The 26,792-nt window shown below is 43.1% G+C and overlaps 1 protein-coding gene across 4 annotated transcripts in view; it reads left to right on the top strand.

Moving 5' to 3' along the window:
• The window catches only part of rgl1 (ral guanine nucleotide dissociation stimulator-like 1), a 296,098-nt gene that overhangs the window by 247,030 nt on the left and 22,276 nt on the right, over positions 1-26,792 (top strand). For all 4 annotated transcript variants that reach the window (XM_070887389.1, XM_070887387.1, XM_070887385.1 and 1 more), the window contains exons 3-9: positions 9,439-9,647; positions 11,609-11,686; positions 15,869-16,062; positions 17,857-17,990; positions 21,957-22,172; positions 24,094-24,197; positions 24,876-24,960. In XM_070887389.1, the coding sequence (XP_070743490.1) occupies positions 9,439-9,647; positions 11,609-11,686; positions 15,869-16,062; positions 17,857-17,990; positions 21,957-22,172; positions 24,094-24,197; positions 24,876-24,960 (1,020 nt within the window). The remainder of the gene's footprint in view (positions 1-9,438; positions 9,648-11,608; positions 11,687-15,868; positions 16,063-17,856; positions 17,991-21,956; positions 22,173-24,093; positions 24,198-24,875; positions 24,961-26,792) is intronic.

Genomic DNA, 26,792 nt, shown 5'->3' with positions numbered 1-26,792 from the left:
TATTTCTACTTGTGAAATGCAGATCATGAAGCAGGACAGCATAATTTTAGAGAGTATCTGCAAGATAAATCTACCAAATGCTCAGGAAAGGAGCAGACCCAACAGTTAGCAAATAGTTTAGAACCCAGTGCCTGGGTTTAATTGCCTTTCATGTCCCCTCTCTATCTCATTACCATCAGTCTTTATTAGCTTTTCACCTTTTTGCTTTCCTATCACCACAATAAATATGAAACGACCCGGCAGGCAACCCCATGACTGAGCATCAGGCATATTACATCTGCTTTCCTTCATCCGGAAGAACTGATGGCTTAGCTGGACATTATCTGCTTTGCTGGGCTAATCAAGTTGCACCTTGTAAATTGAAGTTGAATGGTGTACAAAAGTATTATCCTCTTTTTACTACTTGCCAATTTTCTCCCCTCCCTTCCAGTCCTTGGAAGTCTTGGCTCCTTGCCGGGATACGATTTCACGGATAGCCCCTGATGGCTATTACACCTTGCTCAAGTGGCCATTACACTTGAGTGAGCCTTAAAAGGTCAGATAACCAAGGGAAGACTACAACCAAGGTGGACCGCCATCCTTGCTCGATGTCCACGTGTTTTTCCACTTTTGATAATTGCCCTGCTCTTCCTCAGTAGTGCCACGGGATCTTTTACGTCCACCTGAGAACAGATGAGGCCTCGGTTTAACATCTCATCTGAAAGATGGCACCTATGACAGTGCAGCGCTCCTTTAGCACTGCACTGGAGTGTCAGCCTAGATTTATGTGCTCAACTACCTGGAGTGGGATTTGAACCTACAACCTTTTGATTCCGAGGCGAGTGCACTACCCACTGAGCCACGGCTGACACTGTATTGAGTCTTCGAAGTGCCTTCCCCATTCTTGTGGCTCTGGTTCACAGATGTTTTTGGCAGTGTCACCGAATAGACGATTGAAGTTGATGGTATTGGTGCTTTGTATCATGATTTAAGACAGACTTCCCAAAGAGGGGTAAAGCCTCCACGCAATGTCATTTCCAGTGGGTATTGCTGGATCGTGATCGGGCCTTTCCTCCTTTCCCCCACTCCCCGGAACTGAGAAGCACCCAAGCAAATAGATTTGGTGTTTTCCTGGCTTCGCGGCTCAGATACTTACTGAATGAAATTACTGACACATTGGAGGAGTCTTGTAGGAAAATAGGAACAGGAGTAGGCTATTCAGACCCTCGAGCTTGTTCTGCTTCCAGTTACCTTATGGCCTCAACTCTATTTACCCACTGTTGCCCCATATCCCTTACCTGACAAAAATCTACCGATCTGGGTCTGGAAAGTTTTAATTGAAGCAGTATCCACAGCACTGTGGGGTGGGGGCGAAAGTGTTCCAGATTTCTGCTATGCTACCCTTTGTGTGTTTTTAAAAAGTGCTTCCTGATTTAACTCTTAAATGGGATGGCTCTAATTTTAAGATTATGCCCCTTTTTGTTCTGTATTCCCTCACTAGACAGGGTAGATAAACTATTTTCTCTGATCATTTTAAATACTTCAATTAGATCACCCTTCAACCTTCTAAACTCGAGAGAAAACTAACCAAATGTATGCAACCTGTGCTCAAGGTTTAACCCTTTTAGTTCCTTTACCTATTTTAATACAACCAATAAAAATGACTCCTCGTACTTGCATTCCTTTTTATTGGAGCTTGGGAGGGTGAAGTTGTTTCCTAATTACTTTTCCCTCTTCTCATTCTCAACACCGCAACCAGGATTCTGCCAGGTGCATTTTCCTTTTTCCACACGGAGCTGGGTTCATGCCTTTAGGAACAGGAGCAGGCCATTCAGCCCCTCAGGTCTGCTCCGTCATTGTTAGATCATGGCTAACTTTGCTCCATAGCCCTTGCCTAACAAAAATCTATCTCTCTGTCTTGTAAGCGGCAATTGTTCCAGCATCCACAGCCTTTTTTTTTAGGGGGGTTGTGTGGGAGAAGTGGGGGATTGGGGGGGAGAAGTGGGGGGTTGGGGGGGGAGAAAGAAGAGGATGAAAGAGAGATCCCTGAGGGGAAAGAACCGCTTTGCTGAGGGTGATTGTGACTTACGATCAGGAGTACAATGTTGCAAACAGTCACTCATTGTCATACGGGGCCGAGATCAGCAGAAGTGAAGGACAAGTTAAATAAAAAGGAGTGTTCCGTTAGGTTTGACTTTTCATTTGCATTAATGCTACAAAGTGCTTTAACTGGAGCAGTTGTCTACTTTTAAATAGTTCAGATTGCAAGCTTTGACCCACGCGGGATGCAAAATTGTGTTCAGCGCACTATGAACTTTTCCGTTCTGTATCCCTGGTATCCATTGACGGGAATGGAATAACACAAGTTCGTGCTGATCATTCCGAAGTCTGCCTGCACAGGGACAAGGTCTGTCGAAAGGAATTCTTGACTGTTGTATCCTTTTCACTGGCTTATTGTTTTTTTGGAAGCTTTTCCAACAGCGAGTTCTAATTGCTGTTGGATTTCTTGTATAATGGTCCTTAACTTCTCTTTCCACCCCCACACATACTGAATTATTTGTTGCATATCCAATTCATGAAATGTAAAACAGATGTGAAAGTATCAGAGTAAAAATATGCCTGCAGCAGCAGTCGCCCATACAGACTTGCCATCCAGCCTAAGAGCATAAACTATAATTAAGAGGTAACACGCAAGTTCTTTCTACAATAGAGCAGTGCTTCTCGTTTTTGGTATTGCCATGTAATTTATAGCTTAATATTTATCCTGTTTACGTTTCCCTAAAAGCATCGGTGCAAGCTTCCCCGAACGGGGCAGGGATTTCTGCTTCAGCAGTGCTTTTGGTTACAACTATTATTACCGTTGTTTTCTAAAAGTTACAACAAAGGAAGCTTTGGAATTGGCGGTGTCTCGACACGTTAGTTAGTGGAAGCGCGCCATTGTTGTGCCTGATGCTCAGATGGGCAGGGAAAGGCAACAAGCTGGTGCATTAGTTGCAGTTGGATTCAGCTGTCGCTCTGAAGTACAGTCCATTGGAAACTTGATCAACACGTGGGAGACCTCGTCTTCCCAGCTCTCGGAGTGAAACGCATCTCCTGCCGAGGTCAGGGGAGGGGAGTTGAGAGAGATTGATTGTTGGGCATATGAAACTCAATCTATTTTCCACAATCCAGCTGTGCCTTTCTCCTTTTCCGTTAGCGCTCACTTTTTAGAATTTGTTTTCAAGATCAATTGAAACTAGGCAAGAATTACAGTGATTGTTTTGGTGTGGTCGTGTAATTTTGTGGTCTGAAGATTACGATCAGTGATTTTTAAAAAAAAAATAAAACTTAAAACAAAAGTGGTTTGAAGTTAGAAAATGCACTTAATTCATTGAAATATGCTCTCAAAGTTTACTTTCTGGCTTTTGGAATAAGTCTTCGAAATTCATTTCTCGTGGTTGTTGGCTATTTATGGTTCTGGCAGGGCTGAGAATCGGGCAGCAAAATAGCTGGGTAAACGTCAAAGAAGTTCGTGCTTTCTATCAAAGTTCGAGTCAGGCTACTCGGAGGGTTTAAACCCCCCCCCCCCCCCCCAAATCCCCAAAGACAATTTATATTCCAGCTGGACACTTGCTGGCGTGAAGGACGCAGAATTTAATACGGGAATGCTCTCTGCCATTTCAGCTGTTAGGAGTCTGAAGTTCTTTGATGTCATGTGTTCAGTTCCTAATCCCTCTGCGCACTCTGCAATATCGTTATATGTAAGACCCAAACCGAATAGTCACTCAGCCAGCACATGGCAGAAACCTTGCGGAACACTGCCTGTGGAGTTAAAAACTGCGGTTGACTTTTCTTTTTGCGCGCTCTACATTTTCCGTCAGCTCAGCAAATACTTTACAATTCAACTCCGCTTCCAGCCAAGTCAAACTTGCTTTCAAGAGTAATTAGATTTTCTAAAAACAATATTATTGGGAAATGTGAGGTCTATGATAATGTAGCGGAGAGTTCAGACATGATTGAAGCCAGACTGATCAGCTTCCTGTTGCGTGCTGTTGGCCGGGGCAGCAGAACAGCACTCGCTGCACATCATCCCACAATGCCTCTCTGGAAACTCGTTGCACTGAGATGGAAGCTGTTTTCTGCCAAAGAGCTTCCCGGCCTTTCTGGTGACTCGATTGAAGTAGAAATTGTAGGCTGGTGGGTGGGCAGGCAAAGAATTTAAGTCTGAATGTTTGTTTACTTGGGATTATGGTTTGATATCGTTGCGGTGTATCAAAAAAAGTCAGCAAATTTCACATCTGTGCATTTATATTAATCTAGCTCCTTTGCTTTATAATTAGTACTTCCTACAATTCTGGATTTGTACACCAACAGACTGACCTGATGTCCACGTACTCAATTGAAATTACAAACGTTGATTTTGTTTTAATACAGCCTTAATAGTTGATTGAAAAAAAGAGTTTGCTATGGATTCAAGTGTAACAGGGGTTGCTCAGGAGCTGAAACTACTTTCTCTTTTTTGAAAGTCCAGTTAGTTTAAAAATCCTACGTGTTAAGATGCCCTGTGTATTCTGCCTGTTGGGATTGTTGTTGAAGCGGATTACTGAAACATGCATGAAACAGAAACATAGAAACATAGAAAATAGGTGCAGGAGTAGGCCATTCGAGCCTGCACCACCATTCAATAAGATCATGGCTGATCATTCACCTCAGTAACCCTTTCCTGCTTTCTCTCTCCATATCCTTGATCCCTTTAGCCGTAAGGGCCATATCTAACTCCCTCTTGAATATATCCAATGAACTGGCATCAAGAACTCTGCGGTAGGGAATTCCACAGGTTAACAACTCTGGGTGAAGAAGTTTCTCCTCAGTAATAAATGGCTTACTCCTTATCCTTCGACTGTATCCCCTGGTTCTGGACTTCCCCCAACATCGGGAACATTCTTCCTGCATCTAACCTGTCCAGTCCCGTCAGAATTTTTAATGTTTCTATGAGATCCTCTCTCATCCTTCGAAACTCCAGTGAATACAGATCCAGTCTCTCCTCATGTCAATCCTGCCATCCTGGGAATCAGTCTGGTGAAACTTCTCTGCACTCCCTCAATAGCAAGAACATCCTTCCTCAGATTTGAACACAATATTCCAGGTGAGGAGTCACCAAGGCCCTGTACAACTGCAGTAAGACCTCCCTGCTATTCTCAAATCCCCTAGCTATGAAGGCCAACATACCATTTGCTGCCTTCACCGCCTGCTGTACCTGCATGGCAACTTTCAATGACTGATGTACCATGACACCCAGGTCTCGTTGCACCTCCCCTTTTCCTAACCTGCCCCCATTCAGATAATCTGCCTTCGTGTTTTTGCCACCAAAGTGGATAACCTCACGTTTATCCACATTATACTGCATCTGCCATGCATTTGCCCACTCACCTAACCTGTCCAAGTCACCCTGCAGCCTCTTAGCGTCCTCCTCGCAGCTCACACCGCCACCCAGCTTAGTGTCATCTGCAAACTGGAGATATTACACTCAATTCCTTCTTCCAAATCATTAATGTATATTGTAAATAGCTGGAGTCCCAGCACTGAGCCCTGCGTCACCCCATTAGGCACTGCCTGCCATTCTGAAAAGGACCCATTTATCTTGACTCTCTGCTTCCTGTCTGCCAACCAGTTCTCTATCCATGTCAGTGCATTACCCCCAATACTATGTGCTTTAATCTCTTGTGTGGGACCTTGTCAAAAGCCTTTTGAAAGTCCAAATACACCACATCCACTGGTTCTCCCTTGTCCACTCTACTAGTTACATCCTCAAAAAAATTCCAGAAGATTTGTCAAGCATGATTTCCCTTTCATAAATCCATGCTGACTTGGACCGATCCTGTCACTGATTTCCAAATGTGCTGCTGTTTCATCTTTAATTGATTCCAACATTTTCCCCACTACTGATGTCAGGCTAACCAGTCCATAATTATCCATTTTCTCCCTTTTTTAAAAAAGTGGTGTTACATTAGCTACCCTCCAGTCCATAGGAACTGATCCAGAGTTGATAGACTGTTGGAAAATGATCACCAATGCATCCACTATTTCTAGGGCCACTTCCTTAGTCTGCATCCCAGAGTACTTATCAGGCCCCGGGGATTTATCGGCCTTCAATCCCATCAATTTCGCTAACACAATTTCCCGCCAATAAGGATTTCCTTCAGTTCCTCCTTCTCACTAGACCTTCTGTCCCCTAGTATTTCCGAAAGGTTATTTGTGTCTTCCTTCGTGAAGACAGAACCAAAGTATTTGTTCAACTGGTCTGCCATTTCTTTGTTCCCCATTATAAATTCACCTGAATCTGACTGCAAGGGACCTACATTTGTCTTCAGTAATCTTTTTCTCCTCTTCTCTTCACATATCTATAGAAGCTTTTGCAGTCAGTTTTTATATTCCCAGCAAGCTTCCCCTCACATTCTATTTTCTCCCTCATAATTAAACCCTTTGTCCTCCTCTGCTGAAATCTAAATTTCTCCCAGTACTCAGGTTTGCTGCTTTTTCTGGCCAATTTATATGCCTCTTCCTTGGATTTAACGCTATCCTTAATTTCCCTTGTTAGCCACGGTTGAGCCACCTTCCTTGTTTTATTTTTACTTTGGACAGGGATATACAATTGTTGAAGTTCATCCATGTGATCTTTAAATATTTGCCATTGCCTATCCACCTTTAAGTATCTCTCGCCAGTCTGTTCTAGCCAATTCACGTCTCATACCATCGAAGTTACCTTTCCTTAAGTTCAGGACCCAAGTCTCTGAATTAACTGTCACTCTCCATCTTAATAAAGAATTCTACCATATTATGGTCACTCTTCACCAAGGGGCCTCGCACAACCAGATTGCTAATTAGTCCTTTCTCATTACACATCACCCAGTCTAGGATGGCCAGCCCTCTAGTTGGTTCCTTGACATATTGGTCTCGAAAACCATCCCTAATACACTCCAGGAAACCCTCCTCTACCGTATTGCTACCAGTTTGGTTAACCCAATCTATATGTAGATTAAAGTCGCCCATGATAACTGCTGTACCTTTATTGCACGCATCCCTAATTTCTTTGATGCTGTCCCCAACCTCACTACTACTGTTTGGTGGTCTGTACATAACTCCCACTAGCGTTTTCTGCCCTTTGGTATTCTGCAGCTCCACCCATACAGATTTCACATCATCCAAGCTAATGTCCTTCCTTCCTATTGCGTTAATTTCCTCCTGTAACCAGCAACGCTACCTCACCTCCTTTTCCTTCCTGAATGTTGAATACCCCTGGATGTTGAGTTCCCAGCCTTGGTCACCCTGGAGCCATGTCTCTGTGATGCCGATCATATCATATTCATTAATTGCTGCCTGTGCAGTTAATTCGTCCACCTTATTACGAATACTCCTTGCATTGAGGCACAGAGCCTTCAGGCTTGTCTTTTTAACACACGTTGCCCCTTTTAGAATTTTGCTGTAATGTGGCCCTTTTTGATTTTTGCCTTGAGTTTCTCTGCCCTCCACTTTTACTTTTCCTCTTGCTATCTTTTGCTTCTGCCCCCCTTCTACTTCCCTCTTTCTCCCTGCATAGGTTCCCATCCCCCTGCTGGTAACGCACACAGTGGTCCTGAGAGCATCTGTGATGAACGTATAAGTTCATGTATTGGGTATGGACCCATCTCCGCAGATGCTGACTGGTCCGCTGTGTGTTTGCGGCATTATCTGTTCTTTAAACATGTATGATTTTTCCATGCACGCAGTTGCAAAGATAGTTTAGCAGAGTAAAAGGGGGTCTGTGAATGTATTGCTATCAGCATACCAGAATCCCAAAGGCACTGGGAATTCACATTTTGGTAAAGGAGGGTGGGGTCGGACTCCATGTCCATGTGCTGTGGAATGAATAACAGCTGGGAGTTAAGTGGTTCACTTCTAAACCTGGAATAAAAATTGTGTGATCCTGCGTTTCAGATGGGCCTGAGTGATGAAGTAGTTTAAACAGAAACCAAGACTGATTGCAAGTGCCACATGAAGTACAAGACTGATTACTCCAGAGTAAAAGTGCAAGTTACAGGAATGAACATATGCATGGTTATTGGCAAGTGATCTGTGGCTAATCTGGTGGTGCAAAGAGTTTATTGACTGAGGGAAGAGGTGTGATTTGGCTGAAGTTGATGTTTTTGTGTTTTGTAAAAGGCCAGCAGCTCTACATTGCACATAACACAGTAACATCTGATTTTAGTGAACAGGATAGAGCTTTCAGTACCAGTGCTCCTTCCTTTTTGTTTTTCGGAGTAGCTGATGCCAATGACCGGAGGCCGCACAGAAGTGTAATGCGCATTAATCTGGAAATTTATATTTCATCGAGCCTGAGACCCCCCAGGCCTGCTCCGTCTTCCGTCTTCCCAGCACTTGTTCGTAGTCAGCAGTAACATCATTTTTTTAAAAAGCAACAAAGTAAGAATAGATTTGAAGTAAATCACAAATTTAGATTTTTCTGTCTTTCTGTTGATTTTTGACATTGAGGAACGAGCCGGGTATGACTGTGTGGGAACGGAACTAACACCAGTATGCGTTAAAGTCGAAACATCCCAGGTTAATGGCTGGCTGATTCCAACTATCATTCCATTCCCACATTATCAGCTGCAGTAACTGCTCCAGGCCAATTCTCTTTTTTTTTCAATGTGAAAATAATCAAGGCAAATAAAAGCATTCTGAAGATGATTGTAATTCTTAATAAAGTTTGATTTTTGAAATTAAATTCCCCTTCCTGGGTCCGGTTCCACAGACCAGCTTCCCACCGGTCCCAACCTTATCTGTGTGGTCATTTTTCATGTGTGATGCCTGAGGCTCGATCATCAGGCCATTGGACCAGGAGGGGCGGGGTGCAGCGTTGCAGCAGGTCCAATCCTGTACTTGCCCAATGTAAATGCATGCCTTTCAGAGGGAATTCCATGGCCTTGCCCCTCCCTCTCTCTGCAACCTCCTCGAGCCCTACAAGCCCTTGAGATCTCTGTGCTCCTCCAATTCTGGTCACTTAATCATCCCTTATTTCTCTCACGCCACCATTCAGTTCTGCTTTCAGCTGCTTTGGTCTTTGGTTCTGGAACTCCTTCCCTAAACGTCCCCGTGCCCCCCCCCCCCCCCCCCTCCTCCTTTAAAAATGCTCCTTAAAACCTACCTCTTTGACCAAGTTTTTGGTCATCTGTCCTGATAGCTCCTTCTGTGATTTGGTGTCTCAAATCTTTTCATTAATATCGCTCCTGTGAAGTGCCTTAGGATTTTTGCTATGTTAAAGATGCTATATAAATGCAAGTTGTTGCTGGATTGCAATGTTGATGAGCCCTAGCTGCTCCCTTGTCTGACACTCCTGTAAAGTGCTGTGGAACATTTTTACTATGTTCAAGATGCTATATAAATGCAAATTGTTGCTGCATTCTATTGACCTGTTGTGGTTTTTTTTTTTACACCCTGCAGGTGGAAAGAGACCAAGTACCTCCAGGTCACACTATATGTCAGTTTGAAACGTATAAAATCCGCACAATCAAGGCTGGGACCTTGGAAAAACTGGTAGAAAATTTGATAACGGCTTTCGGAGACAATGATTTTACTTACATCAGCATATTTCTGTCAACGTACAGAGCGTTTGCTTGTACAGAACGTGTATTGGATCTGCTCTTGGACAGGTGAGAGCAAATAAGTGCCATCTTTGGTCAATGGCAGTGGAATAAAGACGACTTCAGTCAGGTTATTTTTATATCATTAACCAGCAGTTTGGATATGAGGCACTGAAGCTCACTGACTAGAAATACCGGAGTTCACTGGTCGTAGGCTGGGATTTGCACCCAGTTCTCCGCAAGGGTCTCTCTGGTCTCTCGCTCTCGCGCTCGCATGGCTATGCAGTCCTTGCAACAATAATTGGTAGATTCCTGGCTGTAAACTCAGTTGTAATTGGCCTTTGCATCTACTAACTGACATTTTTAACCAGAGTTCATAGCAGTATGCGAGTATTCCAGTATTTTCTTTTATACTCCTCAACCATTTTGGGTTTTTTTAAAGAAAATTATGACTTTTTGGTCCCATCATTTCCTCTTCCATTTCCCATCAAACATTTTCTGTTGCACATCCTTCCTGCAGCCTCATGAATGCCATGATTTGGGTTCTGCATAGTTCGATGACTCCTCTTGATAACATCCTGTAGGTTGTATCTTTGCAGTGAGGCATTCCAGTTATTGTCAGTCCCCTTATTCTATCCCCTTCTTCCACCCCCACCCACCCAACTTAAGTAGAGTGCCTCAACATGGTAAAGCACTCCATCTAGTGGTTTGGAATAGAACTGAAAGGCACATACCAACCATGTAATGTCTCGGCTACCAGGCTAAGCCCTTTTGGAGCCCCTGCTAAACTTATCGCTCAACTGTAATGCAAACTTGCATTTTATTCTATTTGCTATTCTGTGGCAATCAATGTTTTTGCTTAATTTTTCACAATTTCATAATGATCTTGTCCCCATGCCGATGCAACGTTGAGTGTAAATCGTACAAAGTTTGAAATGCGCAGGGATTGTTCTGGAGTGATAACCAGGCACTTGTATTAAAGTTTAACACTGATTGTGCCTCTCTGTGAAGCTTTTGTAGGTTTGTTTATAAATTGGAGTTGCACTGCAGCAAGTTGTACCCTGGATGTGTAAATGACTGAAGAGGAAGGTTATTTTCAATAATGGGCTTTCAAATGACTTCAGTGAGAGTCAAAATTTTAAACTGAGCATAAAGAATGAAACTTTTAAAGGAAATCTGTTCATTTGTCTGCTTTTAACTGAAATATGCAGAGTTCCATAAACCATTCTGCAACGAGTTGAAATAGTTTTTAAACTCAGTGATAAGACTTTGGTTTCTCCTTCTCCACCCCTTAACATTCTTTGCATTTCTGTGCTCTGGATGTTGGTGGAATTGTTTGCCAGTTTATGTGCTTCAAGAATGGTTAATTGGGGCCATGAGAATTTGCACCAATACGGAGCTGATCACCTTCAATTGATGGGCATAGGCTTTAGAGGGGCGAAGTGTTTACCAAACTTTGTACAATTGTAAAATTTAAGATAATTGTCAAAAGAACCAGAGGGGAGATGAGATTTTTTTTAAGCAGGTAGCTGTTAGGATCTGGAATGCACGGCCTGAAAGGGTGGTGGAAGCTGATCCAATAGTAACTTTCAAAAGGGAATTTGATAGATACTTGAAATAGAAACATGCAGGGCTATGGGGAAACAGTGGGACTAATTGGATCGCAGCTTTAAAGAGCTGACACACATACGGTGGGTCGAATGGCCTCATCCTGTGGTGCAAGATGCTATGATTCTAAAATTTAAAATGATATAACCATAAATAAAATGGGCACGCCTTTCTTCTCTCGCCACAAAAACTTCCCAACACCATTTTGCATGAATATTTGTGCAAACCAATGCAGTGAAGATGTATAATGTAAATACTGTGCAATATTAATGACTGACTAATAAAATGCTAAGTAGGTGTTAAAGTGAAGAACTTTGACAAAACCAGCTGATCAAAGCTTGAAATACTGAGTCTTGGGTTTTCTTTAATGACTGACAGTCAGTTGTAGACTTGTTTAAAATGTGTTTTATGACCAATTGCAGGTACGGAAAGTTTGACTATCCAAACTGTGAGGAAGATGGAAATCGAAGCTCTCCAGAAACGAGAGTAGTAATCAGGAAGTAAGTTTAATCTGATGTGTGACTAAAGTATGCTTCATTCAGAATGCAACAATGTGGAAGGAAATTTCTGGAAAACCAGCAGTTACTGTAAGATTATGTAGGAACTTCCTCAAAGGCATCGCATAGCAGTGCAGTGAACACCATTCCATACCATAGCAATCGCATTAAAGAAGGCTGCCTCTCTAATTTGCATTCTTCCCAGAGATTAGAAAACTTAAAAGGGAACTGCCATCAACACACAACACCCAGAAATCTTCAGTGGAAAATTGCTTGCCCTTCAATATAAATGTCTTGAGTTAATCTCAGATTGACATTGACATTTCTAGACTGTGCAGCAAGGCTAAAGTATTTAAGATATGGTTTCCCTCCTTCCGCTCCCCCGGCCTCACTGCAATATCCTGCAAACTTCCTGTCAAAGTTGGGGGGGAAAAATTACCATCTCGTGCAGTCATACATCTGGAGCGTGACCTGTCCCTGGGATCCTGGCCTTGGTAACCCTCCCACTCTGTTGCTGTTGAATGTTTTGCATTGTCTCATAATCTAACTTGGCCACTGGCTCCTGAATTCATGGAGTCAAGTACCTTGCCCAAGTGGTTATTATTCATGTTCAAATCGTGATAGTTAAGTGCTTTCAAGGGTATTTGACTGTAGGCAGCATCACAAGCGCATAATTCTGCAGAAGTCATCGGAGATTAATCTCAACCCTGGAGAAGTTTTTAAAAATTGTTGCTCTCGCTACCCAGATTGCGGGGATCATTTTACTGCCGGGGATCATTTTACTGCCCTGGATCAGATCAGTTGACTCCAGGGGTTTAAACCCAGGATTATTCTGGTCTGTACGCTCTTTGGCTAAACTCAGAGCTATTAGAGGGGATGGAAAGAAGAGCATCAAAATATCTTTTCAAAAAAGCAGCCCATAATTAAAGCTTAACTTCACATTAAAGTCAAAATGAATTTGGACATTGTGCATCATGAGCAACACTTGCTACATTTGGTGCTCTAGATCAGTCGTTGAGTTGGGAGTTGTGTGCGCGGTAACTGTTGAATTGGCAGTGGTCCGTGAAGAGCTGAACTTGGGAGCCCCAAGTTCAGGGTTCTATCTCTGTACTTGTGCCGTGAATCTTTCTCCTTCTGACGCTGCCCCCCCGCCCCCCCAAAAAAAACACAAGCACCCATACAACAATCCAAATATTTAAAAAGTTGGGTTAACCTAGAATAGTTTTATTTGGATTCTGAATTTAGAGACACTGGACTCTATCTGAAGCATGATCAACTGGACGAGATTAGGTTTGGCAAGCAGGAGTACACTAATGAGACCATCTGGAAATCATTGGCTGGGATATTTGACAATTAGATTCTATGAAGGATTGCATTAAAGGGTTCAAATGGTTTTAAACAATCATAAAACAAGGCTCCCATTTTTGGATTTTTTTTTGGCTGTTGAACGGTTTTATGAAGCTTGCTTTTCCCTCCCCTCTGATTGCCCAGTGAGTTTCAACCAATGATTTACTGAACTGTAAAGACTGAGGTTTGGGTCTGTAGTCTGTACTTGAACCAGTGCGAGAGCTGGGCCTCACCAAACATAGACGGAACTGCAAACATTGGTAATGGTTCCATTGCTGATCATTGTACAAAAATCTACCCCATCTGGAACCATATGATATCCTGGGATAGGCAAAAAAAAATTAAAAAACCCAAGCCAATTAGGGTGTTTAAAAACTCTGGAATTCCTCTCCAAACCTCTGCCCCCCACCCCCCCCCCCCCTTAGGGGAGCGAAATTAATCCAGAACACATTGACCCTGATTAGCATTACAAGGTTGCACCAACAGATATATGAAGTACATAAGGGGAGCAAAATACCTAGATTCCTACTTGAGGAAAGTGTAGTTTGTGTTGAAATACTGTGCTAGTTGGGCATGCTATTTCACAAGTTAACTACCACTGTTAATCCAGGTTTTTGGGGTAGTGGGAGGTGGGAAATTGTTACTTTTCTAACATCTTAAATCACTATGCTGTTGAAAACAATGTGTTTAGTTGAGCAAATGACAGCAAAGTAAGTGCTGAACTCCGGAATACTTTCTCCAGTGCCACCATGTGCTTGCACTTTCTCCACTGCCACCTGTATTTTCAGTGTTACGGCTTTAGGGACTGAATGGAATGATGAAGAATCATTAAACTAAATAATGTAGTACAGTGCAGCTGATTAGAGGTTTCAGATGACTCCGTGGGGACATGCTCATTTGTGGATGATTGTGTCCTAGATGGAGACTTTATTCCAGTGGGACTGCAAAAAAGGGCTTCGGGCCATATTTTCTAGCCTATGCGGTACTGATTAAATGCTACCACATTGTGAGTCAGCCTCGCTCAGTAACTTATTCCCACCTGGGAATGCTGTTAAAAGGGTACAGTCTTCTGGTGGTGATCTTTGAATTGATTTTTCTTTTTAAACTTTGCCCGGGGGCGGTTGCCGGTTGAGTGTTCATTGAAGCCTGTGTAATGTGACCTCGTAAGTAGTTCTATAATGGCGCAGGAAGCGAATCTTTCTTGACACAGCAAATGAAGCCCGGCTTCTTGAGTCATGTTTCCAGTGTGTTTCAACACTGTTTCTTGTAGCAAAGGTAACTGCTTAAAAAAAAAATTTAAATTCTCATCCTTGTGTTCAAATCCCTCCATGGCCTCTCGCCCATCCCAATCTCTGTAACCTCCGACAACCCTCCTAGATCTCTGTGTTCCGCCAAACTCTGACCCCTTCTCCCACTTCCATCGCCCCACTAATGGTGGCAATGTCTTCAGGCGTCTAGACCATAAGCTGGATGATTCCCTCCCTTAAACCTCCCCACCCCTCTCCTTTTTAAGAAGCTCAAAAAAACCTACCTCTGACTAAGCTTTTGGTCACCTGTGTAATGTCTCCTCCTTTGGCTTGGTATCCATTTTTGTCTAATTACCCTCCTGTGAAGTGGCATGGGACATTTTACTACGTTAAAGGTCCTATTTAAATGCAAGTTGTTGCAACCGTTTCACTATACAACTGATATCTTGTCTTCGGAAATGAGCCAAATAGGAGCAACTAAGCTGCCCTACTAAGTAGCGCTACATGGTCACCAGTACTAAACGGATAGCTGAAAATAATGAGTGGCGAGTTGACCATATTGGAGCATTTCATTAGATATCCTCAACTAGACCTGACTGTTCTCTATTACAGGGAAGTCTAAGCCGTCATAATCTAACTGTCAGAGCCCAGACAACCAAGTATTTTTTGTGCTTGTATTTTGTCATTTTCTTGGTTTGTCTTATGTCTGTAATGCACTTATAAATGCCTCGTGGAGTCAATGTGTTGTACTAAAACTGTAGTGACCTTGGTCCTTTATTCGTAACTCCAGAGTGAATCACCAGCATGGTGGGCAGCCTTTTATACTGGGCCCTGCACACCTATGCAAGTGACCCTCAGGTCTCCCACCACAGTGCCCTCTGGTGGACAGCCTCTGCCGCAGGGGCAGGAAACCCTGGGCTCCACCAGTTGCACCTTCTAGTGGTGCCAGCAGAGTATATACACAGTGTAAACCTTATTTATAGTACATCAGGTAACAAGTCTCCATCTTGTGCAACTGAACAGTTACTACAGAGAGTATATCTGCATATATAACAGTCCTGTTTTGAATTTTGTGATGCTAAAGGTATGTAAAGGTCTGTGTTTTTTGTAAAGCATGCCTGCCTTATTGTGGAGAATGTCAAATCAGATATTTATTGGTAATAAGTATCTTCAGATGTATGCAAAATAATTTTATATGTGAGCCCTGAGGCTCCACCTATGCAAGTCCCCAAACACACAAACTTGAGAATGCCATCACCTCCAAGTCACGCACCATTCCGACTTGGCCTTCGTTGTTGCTGGCTCAAAATCCTGGAACTCCGTACCTGAGGACACAGTGGGAGTGCCTTTGCCACACTGACTGCAGTGGCTCAAGAAGTCCCAGCACCACTATCTCTAGGGCAACTCAGGATACGCAATCAATGTTGGCCTTGCTAGCGATGCCCATATCCCAAGAATTAATTAAAAATAAACAGCAATAATCTAAAGTTTAAAATTACAGCATTAGAAGTTGCCAAATTACTAATTGGAGTTGTATTTCTCTAAACCCTATGGAACGGTTACTGATTCTGCCTTGCGCGTATATTTCCAGTGCTATAGCCTCAATTCTGCGAGCCTGGCTGGACCAGTGCTCCGAAGACTTCCGGGAAGTTCCAAGTTACACATGCCTCCAGAAATTACTCTCCTACCTGGGACAGACGATGCCTGGCTCTGATCCAGAGCGACGGGCCCAGAACCTCCTCGAGCAGTTTCAGAAGCAAGAATTGGCAGAACAGGAGCTGGACAGTAAGATAAAATCTTTGTGTTGCAAACAAACAAAAAGTTAATTAAAAAAAGATAGGGGTGGGATGTTCCCATTTTGATGATGGCTGTGAATGCAATTCTGGAGCATATTTTAAATTCATCACTGAACAATTATGTTGGAGCTAGAACCTCTTTTATTCCAAATCCTATTCCCTCAAAAGAAAATCTGTTAGTTGCTGTGTTGGAAATACCCTTGATTTGGGTGTGTATGCATCATTTAAACTATTGTAGAATAATAAAGGGGGAAGTTACAAGAATATTTTTAATGACCAGCGTTAGAGTGCAGAATGCTTTACCACAAGTAACCGGATTTTGAGAGAATTGGATAATCATTTGAACAATATAAATAGGTCTGGGAGAAGGGACAAAGAAATGCGATTGTGGTCGATGAATCCAGTCGCGGGTTTGGACCACACAGGTATCTTTGGCCAACTGTGGCTGTCTTCTGTGACTTTGAATCACCGAAATTACAACGATCATTTTTATAAATAGCTTGAATTGTTCTGCCAGCTAAATTGTTAAATCTGTGGCTCGAGGATCACTCAACGATGAGTATTTGATGCTCGATGAAAGATGAGATGGTTTAATTATGCAATAGATTGTGATGGAATTATTCCGATTAGTACAATGCCATTTTGCCACTTAGTTCACCAGTGATCTTTTAGACCAACGTTGTCCAAAAGAAATAGATGACGAGCCACATGTTGCTACGGCGACACCATCGCAGCCATATGCACTCATTTTAGTAGAAAACTGAGTATCCTGGTATTGCCAATTGTGTATATATATGCACCAATGAAAGAATCCATTCTGAATGGTTAGTGATGCATCCAAGAGTTCATTTGGTCATTGTGTAAAACTTTTCCATTTTGAATGGAATTCTGATGTAAATAAATTCAGGACACCCACTTGCATACCCATGAGTTCATGGAGAGTTTGCCACTCTGTCCAGGGTTTTGCAGTTCAGTTGGGTTTCCATTTTGATTTTTGGAATTACTTCAGAATTTGTAGTTCAGCGAAGTGAATTTGAAAGAAATCACATACTGAGTGCTGTGCTGACATTGACTGGAAGGGGCTCCTTTTTCGTATTTTGTGCCAAATACTTATTTTCCACTCGTAACTTTCTGTAAAGCCTAAATCTTGTCCAAGAAGAGGAGAGGCCCTTCCAGAATTCTTTTCCACTTCTGGACAGAATTCAGGAAATATTTATCTCTCCTCCTCTTCCACACCGCCACCCTCCTCCACCAACCAAGGGTTAAGATTACATGATGCGCAAGAGCAAATCTTGCATAAGTGCATCTTCCCCTCGAGGTTACACTGGTCCAATTTCACCAAGCTGCATTTATTGTGACTTTGTGCGGTTTTCTTTAACTGTTGCTGTTGATACTTTTTGGTCTGTTCTGTGACTTGCTGTATTACCAGGTTTAAAAAAAAAAGAATCAGAACTATTATGTCAGTTGGAAGATTTGCTCGGGCCCAGATTAGCTCCCCATCCATCGTGTCTGCTTAATCGGAACAAATCAATAAATTAAATGGTTTTCTTTGCGAGTTGAGTGCTCTCATTAAGAGGCTTTGGCTGCAATATCATACAATGTGACTTTTACCAAATCTAGATAATAAATACAAATATAAGAAAACTGATCTTTTTTAAACCCGTGCACAATTTCCAATTATGCAAGTTTTGAGCTGGTGCGCTTTGTTAGAGGTCTTGATTAAGTGCTTTAGTGAAGTGCTGTGAACTTTGGGCACGCAATAAATGTCTCTTCAATTGCACAGATGGTTACCATGGCAACATCACTTTCAGCCTGGGAGAGGAAGGGGATGTAGAGATAGATGGAGTTGAAGAAAAACAGGATTTCCTCTCCTTCCCATCAGACATTGTGGCAGAGCAGCTGACGTATATGGATGCTGTAAGTAAACAAGAATTTGGAGCCATTTTGTCGGGATGATTGCCCAATTACTCTAAACCTAAAGTAAGCATCCCAATCTCTCCTCACATCGTTAATGCTATTAGTGCTGTGTCAGTCACTATAACAGAGTTCACTTCACAATGCAGTGTTCCAAAGCTTCAAAACATGTTGTTTGACATGTGACTTCAATATTAAGATTGGAATGTCTGTCAGTGAAAACTTCAACAGCCTCCTTTTTGTTTTTCGGAATATGCACGTCATGTGAAATAAGTAGCTTTGGAGAAGACTTGCTGTAACGTCCAGTATTGGGCTTGTGTACAATGGAGAAGTAATGGGCCCAAGTTTCCACATGATTCGCGCCTGATTTTTAGGAGCAACTGATAGAGAACGGACTATTTTAGAAATCGCAATTCTCCACATTTTGTTTTCTGCAATTCTAGTCAGGTAGAACAGTTCTAGTTTGGAACAGAATTTTTTCTTCAAAAGGGGGCGTGTCCGGCCACTGACGCCTGATTTGAAAGTTTCCACAGTGAAAATGTACTCCAAACTAAAGTAGAATGGAGCCAGTGAAGATTTTTGTAGAACTGAAAAAACCTGTTCTACACATTAAAAATCAGGCGCAGGTTACAAATTAGGCGCCCAGAATGAGGTGGGGGGGGAAGGGAACTCATTAAATTCGACAATAAATCCTTATTTATACTTCTACAAATATTATACAAATAAATCCAACTTGAATAAACATTTATAAGCCAAGAAAAGATTAAATAAACCATCTTCCTACCTGTGTGAAAGTGCTTCAGCCAGGGAGAATTCTGCAGCCGTTCGTGCCGCTGGGAGGGAGCAAGAGTGCGAGAGCGAGAGCCGGGGGGGGGGAGCGGGTGTCGGGGCGGGGGCGGGGGGAGCGGGTGTCGGGTCTGGTCAGGCGGGGAGCAGGAGCTGGCCGTGGGAGGAGCCCCAGTGAGGCCATTCAGCCAGGGCTAGGGGCTGCATGCTTCGGACCCCTCCCACACAGTTCGGCGCCTGGAGCTACTGCACTTGCGTGCCGACTGTAGCGCGCATGTGCAGAGGTCCCGGCACTGTTTTCAGCCCCGGGACCTGGCTCCGCCCCCCCCACAGCTCGTGCTGGCTGCGCCAAGGGCCAGAGGACCTGCAAGTAGGTGCAGAATACCGAGGATTTTTTTAGGCGTGAAAAACGGGCGCCCAGCTCGGAGGGGCGCCCGTTTTTTTTCTTGTGGAAACTTGGGCCCATAATTTCAGGATAAAAGCTGCAATATTCAGAGCTGGGCTAAATGTCCATTACAAATATGAGCAAACCATTGCAAGTTTTTTTCAATTTGCAAATAAAACCTGATTCCAGCGTGTGGAAAAACTTTGGTGGGAAACTTTATTACAATCATATGCAATCAATCATTTGAGTGGGATATCATTACGATGAGATTGATTTGACACATTTTAATGGGGTACAATTGACCAGGGTGTGAAACCAGCTTTTTACCCAATCCTGTCGTTTCCCAATGGGTGGGTTAGGTTAAAATTACTACCTGTGATCTCAACCCCTCAAAGCAAAAAAAAAAGTTTTATAAATATTTTTTAACCAAGCCTTTTCTAGTCTAACTTAGAAAGATAGTGTTATTGGAACTCTTTCTTTATGCAAGTCTTCACATTTTATAGGGATTTGGGAGAAGGGCGATTTGTTTTAATAAAAATGTTAATCAAATTGAGCTCCTTCAGCCAAGGCCTGCTATCCACCTCAGGTGTACGAAAGCATGGGCCTTACGCTAAACAACAGCAAGACAAAAGTCCTCCACCAGCCTGTCCTTATCGCACAGCACTGTCCCCCAGTCATCAAGATCCACGGCACGGCACGGCCCTGGACAAAGTGGACCACTTCCCATACCTCGGGAGCCTCCGATCAACAAGAGCAGGCATTGACGACGAGATTCAACACTTCCAGTACACCAGTGCAGCCTTCGGCCACTTGAGGAAAAGTGTTTGAAGACCAGGCCCTCAAAACTGTCACCAAGCTCATGGTCTACAGGGCCGTAGTAATACCTGACCTCCTGTATGGCTCAGAAACATGGACCATGTACAGTAGACACCAAGTCGTTGGAGAAATACCACCAACGATGTCTCTGCAAGATCCTACAAATCCCCTGGGAGGACAGATGCACCAACATATTAGCGTCCTCGACCAGGCCAACGTCCCCAGCACCGAAGCACTGACCAGACTTGATCAGCTCCGCTGGGCAGGCCACATAGTTCGCATGCCAGACACGAGACTCCCAAAGCAAGCGCTCTACTCGGAACTCCTTCATGGCAAACTAGCCAAAGGTGGGCAGTGGCAACGTTACAAGGACACCCTCAAAGCCTCCCTGATAAAGTGCAACCTTCCCACTGACCCTGGCCAAAGACCACCCTAAGTGGAGGAAGCGCATCTGGGAGGGCGCTGAGCACCTCGAGTCTCGTCGGCGAGAAATCAAGTGCAGGCAGCGGAAAGAGCATGTGGCAAACCAGTCCCACCCATCCCTTCCCTCAACGACTATCTGCTCCACCTGTGACAGAGACTTGGTTCTCGTATTGGACTGTACAGCCACCCAAGAACTCATGTTAAGAGTGGAAGCAAGTATTCCTCGATTCCGAGGGACTACCTATGAAGATGATGATCTGCAAACAGTGCTGAATCCAAGCAGAAAAGTTCCTACAGGTTTACCACCCTTGGCGCACTCCCCTTACTCATCTATGTGTTGCCCCTTGGTGTCATCATCTGCAGACCTGGGGTTAGCTTCCATATGCATGCTCTCTCTCTCTCTCTGCCACCTCTCTTGACCCCTCAAATGTCAATGTGCTGTTAGACTGGTAGTCTATTATTGTGCGTGAGCCACAGATTTCCTCCTGTTGAACATGGGGAAGCTCCCACCGTAAACTGCGTACCCCTCCTCAACCATTATCTCTGGCAGAACCAAACTGTCTGCGCGCTCAGCGTCCTATTCAATCTCATCACAAAGGACATTTACTTCCACCTCTAACATTACCTGCCTTCGCTCATACTTCAGCCCATCTTCCACTACACCCTCATCCATGCCTTTGTCACCTCCAGATTTGACTGTTCCAATGCTCTCCCGGGAGCTACTCAAATTCTGTCCATATCTATCCTGCACCAGGTCCAATTCACCTATCTTCCCTGTCCTCAGTGACCAACACTAGCTTCTCGGTCTCAACACCTCCAGTTTAAAATTCTTATCCTCGTGTTTAAATCCCTTTTTGCGTTTTCCCCTTCCTATCTCTCGAACCTCTTTCAGCCCCCTCCCAAACTCACCATTCCTCCAACTCTGGCCTTTTGTGCCCATGCCCTGGAATTTCCTCCCTCAACCTTTCAGCCTCTCCATCTGCCTCTCCTCCTTTTTATGACCCTCCTTGAAACCTACCTCTTGGTCCAAGGTTTTGGTCACCTGTCTGAATATCGCCACCTTTGACTCGCCATCCATTTATATCTCATTTTGTGTCTGTGAATCTAATTGAGAGGTTTTCTACATTGTAGTTGTAGGTGCTGTTCTCATGCCTTGTTTTTGACCTTTCCCAAAGCTTCTGTAAGGCAGTGATCTTCGTTTTCACTTGAAGCCCATGTCTAACCACATATGCAGGATGCAGTGATCCATTGCAATTAATTTAATTTAACATTATATTTAGTGATTATAGTTGGTGTTGCCAAACATTTTAATTTTAGCGTATGCAGTTTGTGAAGAGTACCTAGGCTGTTCAAAAATAATTTGTTTTCATTGTGCACATTATATGTATGTGGCCATCATACACGGGGTCACAGGCAAGCCATGTCTTTCAGCTTTAACTATGCTATTGCAAAACAGCGAGGCTAATTGACCCTTAAATGCACCATTATTTGTATTCAGTATTAAAGTGGTCCGTGGTAATGGAAACATCTTTAGTCTTGTCGTCTTTTTATTCGATCAGGAACTGTTCAAGAAAGTTATCCCCCACCACTGCCTTGGCTGCATCTGGTCCCGACGGGACAAAAAGGAAAACAAGCACTTGGCACCGACCATCCGGGCCACCATCACCCAGTTCAATGCCCTCACCAAGTGTGTCATCAGCACCATATTGAGGGAAATGCACCTGAAGCCACAGCAGAGAGCCAAAATCATCGAGAAGTGGATAGACGTTGCCCAGGTAACGCATTGCTTATCCATTGGACCTAGGTGAAAGGCCAAAGCCCACCGTGCGGCAAGTCACCAGGGTTGAAGAGAGCCTGTAAGCCAGGACCAAGCAGATCAGGACTAGGCGATTGGGTGTTGCCAAGCTCTGAGCTTAAAAACTTATTAGATTGTAGGAAGAGAAGACCTGAGGGAACAAAAACAGAAAATTCTGGAAATCTCAGCGGGTCAGAGAAACAGAGTTGAAGGTTCAGGTCGATGACCCTTTGTCAGAACCTGGAACTCTGTTTCTCTCTCCACAGATGCTGCCTGACCCACTGAGATTTCCAGCATTTTCTGTTTTTATTTCAGATTCCAGCATCCAAAATATTTTGTTTTTGTATTAAAAGACCCGAGGGTGGTCGGTTTTCAAAGAGGAGTTGAAGGTATCTATAGAATGTCAAATCATCATTTCCATAGTTCTATAGTGCTGAAAGCTTGGAAGCTTAAATCAGTATAATTTATAGTTCCTCAACAACAGGCACTCAGTATATGCTAGAAATTGTATCGCTGAGCCTGAACTAACAGAGTAAACCAGTTAAATCCCCCTAATTCACAGTGCCTATTACTGTATTCGTTTTGCTGGCTGTTGTGCATTAGAGATCCCGTGGTCACATCATAGTCAGGCATCGCTTAATTATACAAAATATGTGGCGTCCATCTGTCTGGTTTTTAACTGAAATGCTTCAGTGATCATCTTACTTTAAAAAAAAATGCAAAGCCAGCATTGGCTGGGCTCTGGGTCAAGACCTCTGCCCTGTCTAACTAAGTCGAAGCTTTATTCACTTTTTTGATTTCCTTCAGAAAAAATAAAACGGCAGGACTTCTGAAGAGGAAGAGATTGGGGTTACATAGCTAACATTCCATGCCTGAGTTAATGCCTGCATTTGAAGATTGACATTTTAAAAATAAAAAACAATATCATTTATGTAGAGGAAGAAAACAAACTGATTTCAGGTTTTTAAATGCACTTTCAAAATTAAGTTGGCTGTTAAACATTGCATAGCATAGTTTGCCTCCCTCCCCAGCTGTAATTCATGTTTCTATTTTATTTTCACTTTTCTCCCTTCCTGCCCAAATGCCTGCTGATGTAGATCCCATGTTCATAGGTCTGCCTTCCAACATCCCACCTAAATGGCTGTTCATCATATGTTTGCCCAAAGCACTTGGTGATGGCATGCTAATCAGTCGTTGGGAGGAAGGGAAGAAATCTCATCCGAGACAAAGTCTGTCCTTGCTCGATACCTGTTATAATACTTTGCCACAGGCTTGATTAGATAGAGATCAGGAGTGAGAATCCTGGCTGGCTTTGTTTCTCTCTGCCTCCATTGGGCCAAGGGTATGAAGGACACTTCCACTGCTATCCTAGCTGAGATTAGCTAACTTGGTATCGACAGTTTTATTGTAGTCCGCATGTAGCCAAAAAAAATGCACTAGCTTTTCTGATTTTACATGCTTTTCTTTAGATTATTTTCTTGTGCTACTGGTCCTGCCCCTGCTCTTTTATGTCAGCTATTAATATTTATTATCCATTTATCGGCAGAATACAATGGGCAGAAGGCTGCACCATATCTCTTACCCCACCCGCCCGCCCCCCAAAAAAAATGTTTGCGTCCTGATCATGTTCGTTCTGAAGCTTCCTTCAGTGTCCCTGACCATGTTGGCCACCTGTCAAAAGTTGGCAGACGATAAACTGAAGAGGTTGTTGAGGAAAAATACGTGAATAAACAGCTTTGAGTTCCCAAGAAGTGAGAAAATGTTTTTTTTCCATGAAATCTATTTTTAATGCTGTTGTTTTCATAGCTGACTTTTTTTTTGCTAGAACAGTTCAAAGCTGAGGTATCAGGAAACCAGGAACCACTGATATTTACATAGTACTTCTCTTGTTTTCCTAATAGGAATGCAGGATCATGAAGAATTTCTCCTCACTCCGTGCCATTGTTTCAGCCATGCAGTCGAATCCCATCTACAAATTGAAGAGGACTTGGACTACTGTATCAAAGTAAGTTCCTTTTCTAGGATAGCCATGTAATATTTTTAATAAGTGTGCGGTTGAGTTGCAGGTTCTACCCTGAAGAGCTCCCTTGCATGGTGAACTTCCGATCCCAGATGTGTTGGCAAGGCTACTGGAGGCACTATGATGTACATCTAAGAGCTGGTTCATTGCCAGAGGCCTCTTTTCCTTTGGCTAGAAAATAAGGACTTGCTGAGCGGGTGTCTTCAGTAGAATAATAAAACTTCCAACAGCTTAAATTTCGTAAAAATTTTATTCCATTACTGACCATCTAGTAGATGTAACGTGCCGCAAAATTTCCCCTTCGGTATGCTGTGCCCAGTGAAGTAAGATGGTGGTTTTAAAGGGCAGGGATAACGCAACCCTTCCATCTCCCAGGGAAGCATGTATAAACTATTTAAAGCATGCGCCTGTAGTTTCATCCCTGTGATGCAGACAATTTGATCATGACCAGATTTTTAGGTTTCTTGGAGGTTTCTCTTGCTGCCATGAGATTTGGTGAAGGGTAGTCAAGGCCACACATTGCATTTGGTTCTGTGAAGCTCCTAAACCCTGCACCACCCTCCTTTTATCTTTGCTACCTGATTTGTGTCGGAGTCCTTGACAGCAGTTGGTTAATATGCGCCTCTCTTCTCATGACTAACTTGTCTCCATTTTCTTGACTAGGGACAGCATGTTGATGTTTGAAGAGCTTTCGGAAATATTCTCCAATCAAAATAACCATTTGATAAGTCGAGAGCTGCTAATGCGGGTGAGATATTGGACCTGGCCCATGTATCCATATTCGTGGGGCAAAAAAAAATACCTGTAATGGGTTCAACGGATTGCTGATTGCATATGGGTGTTGTCAACCAATCCAGCATCTGGGGAAATGTGCATTTTGTACTAGGTGGTCTGGCTTGGCTCATTTCTTCAAAGCCTTATGTCAGTCATGATGCCTATAATATAATATAATTAACTTTTTTTAATAAACAAACTTCTAACTTGGGTATGCTGCCAATGATGTAACCTCCGTAATGAGCACTGAGAAAGAGCAACTATCTTGGAAATTTGAACTTTTCAACGAAGTATAAAGTGGGATTTGTGCCAACATTTTTTCCTTTTTGCTTTGCGTACTGGGAGGCCCTTGTAATTAAAGCCAAGGTGGAACACTTGCACATTTAATTGGTTCCCATAAATAATAAATTATCACCTGTTTTTCTTCCTTTCCCTTTTTATTCTCAATGGTGAGGATTAGTAGTTGCGTGGGAACTGGGACATATTTATAATTTAATAGCTTTGTTTACTGAATATTTCAGATTGTAACTATCTTAAAATTAGTGCCAAAACAGTAATAAATTAGAGCGCATCTCCTCATATTCAGCAAGTTCCACACCACTTGAGAGCCATATACTCCGAGAATGCTCATTATGCTCTTTAGGCTAAGAGCCGTTTAATAACTACTACTTCTCTCTGGTTCACATGGCAAAAATATTTGAGGTTTTTGATATAATAACCAGAATATACTGAAGGGCATATCAAAGTTAAAAGTTTCAAAAAAAACAAACCTGACTGGGAATACACATTTACCACATTTTGGATTTGGCTTGCAACACCTGACTCCTGGTATCTTTAAATGTGTTCTGGTCCTTTTTTTTAATCAAATTGAGAGGTTTGAAAGCCTGCCTGTTTGGCAGTGTGTGTGTTTGGTTTGATTGTGCAATACCTGGTGCCGTTCATCAAAAAATAAGTTGATGTAACTTTTTTGCTAGGTTTGGCAGTACAACAACAATTTAGTTCAAATGAATTTTTTTTTAAAAAAAGGACATGATTCACCTCAAGCACATGGCTCAAGTTGTTTATTAGATTTCCAGGAATTGCAACAATGATCTCTTCTCTCTCTTTCCCCCCCCCCCCCCTCTTTCTCTCTGCCCCCCCCCCCCCCCCACCCCAAAGCCACAACATCCACCAATGATTGAGCGACTACAAACAGGGATGCTCAAGGAGCGCAGACATCTCCGGGCGGGCGGGAGGTTTGTGGGGCTGGGAGAGATGAGAGTGATAGGAAGGGGCGAGGACATGGAGGGATTTGAAAATAAGGTGAAAATTTTAAAATTGATGTATTGCTTAACCGGAAGCCAACGTCGGTCAGCGAGCACATGGATGATGAGTGAGTGGGACTTGGAGCGAGTTAGGACACAGGCAACCGAGTTTTGTATCGCCACTAGTTTACATGGGGTAGAATGTGGGAGGCCAGCCAGGGGTGCGCTGGAATAGTCAAGACTAGAGGTAACAAAGGCATGGATGAGGACTTCAGCAGTGGATTCCTATACATGTATAAAGTCCTTCCTAAGTTTGACTTATTTGATTAAACTGACTGGCAGCAAGGACACTGAGTTGAAGCAGGACTTCGAGGAAGCCTAAATTTCCTCCTCTATAATCGAATATTCATGTGTGTTTAAGTAGAATGGCCAGCACAGCAGAACATGAAGTAAAATCCCACATTCGTAAAATGCTGACTTCTGCCAGTTATAGCGACTGTTCAGTGTATCTTGTTTTAAGGAATATTGAACCGATTAAGATACTCAACACTGCCCTGCGCAT

The sequence above is a fragment of the Pristiophorus japonicus genome, chromosome 8, assembly GCF_044704955.1.
Source record: "Pristiophorus japonicus isolate sPriJap1 chromosome 8, sPriJap1.hap1, whole genome shotgun sequence".
Classification (NCBI taxonomy): domain Eukaryota; kingdom Metazoa; phylum Chordata; class Chondrichthyes; family Pristiophoridae; genus Pristiophorus; species Pristiophorus japonicus.
The sequence above is the reverse complement of the archived record's forward strand: the minus strand, read 5'-3'. Positions and strand labels throughout refer to the sequence as shown.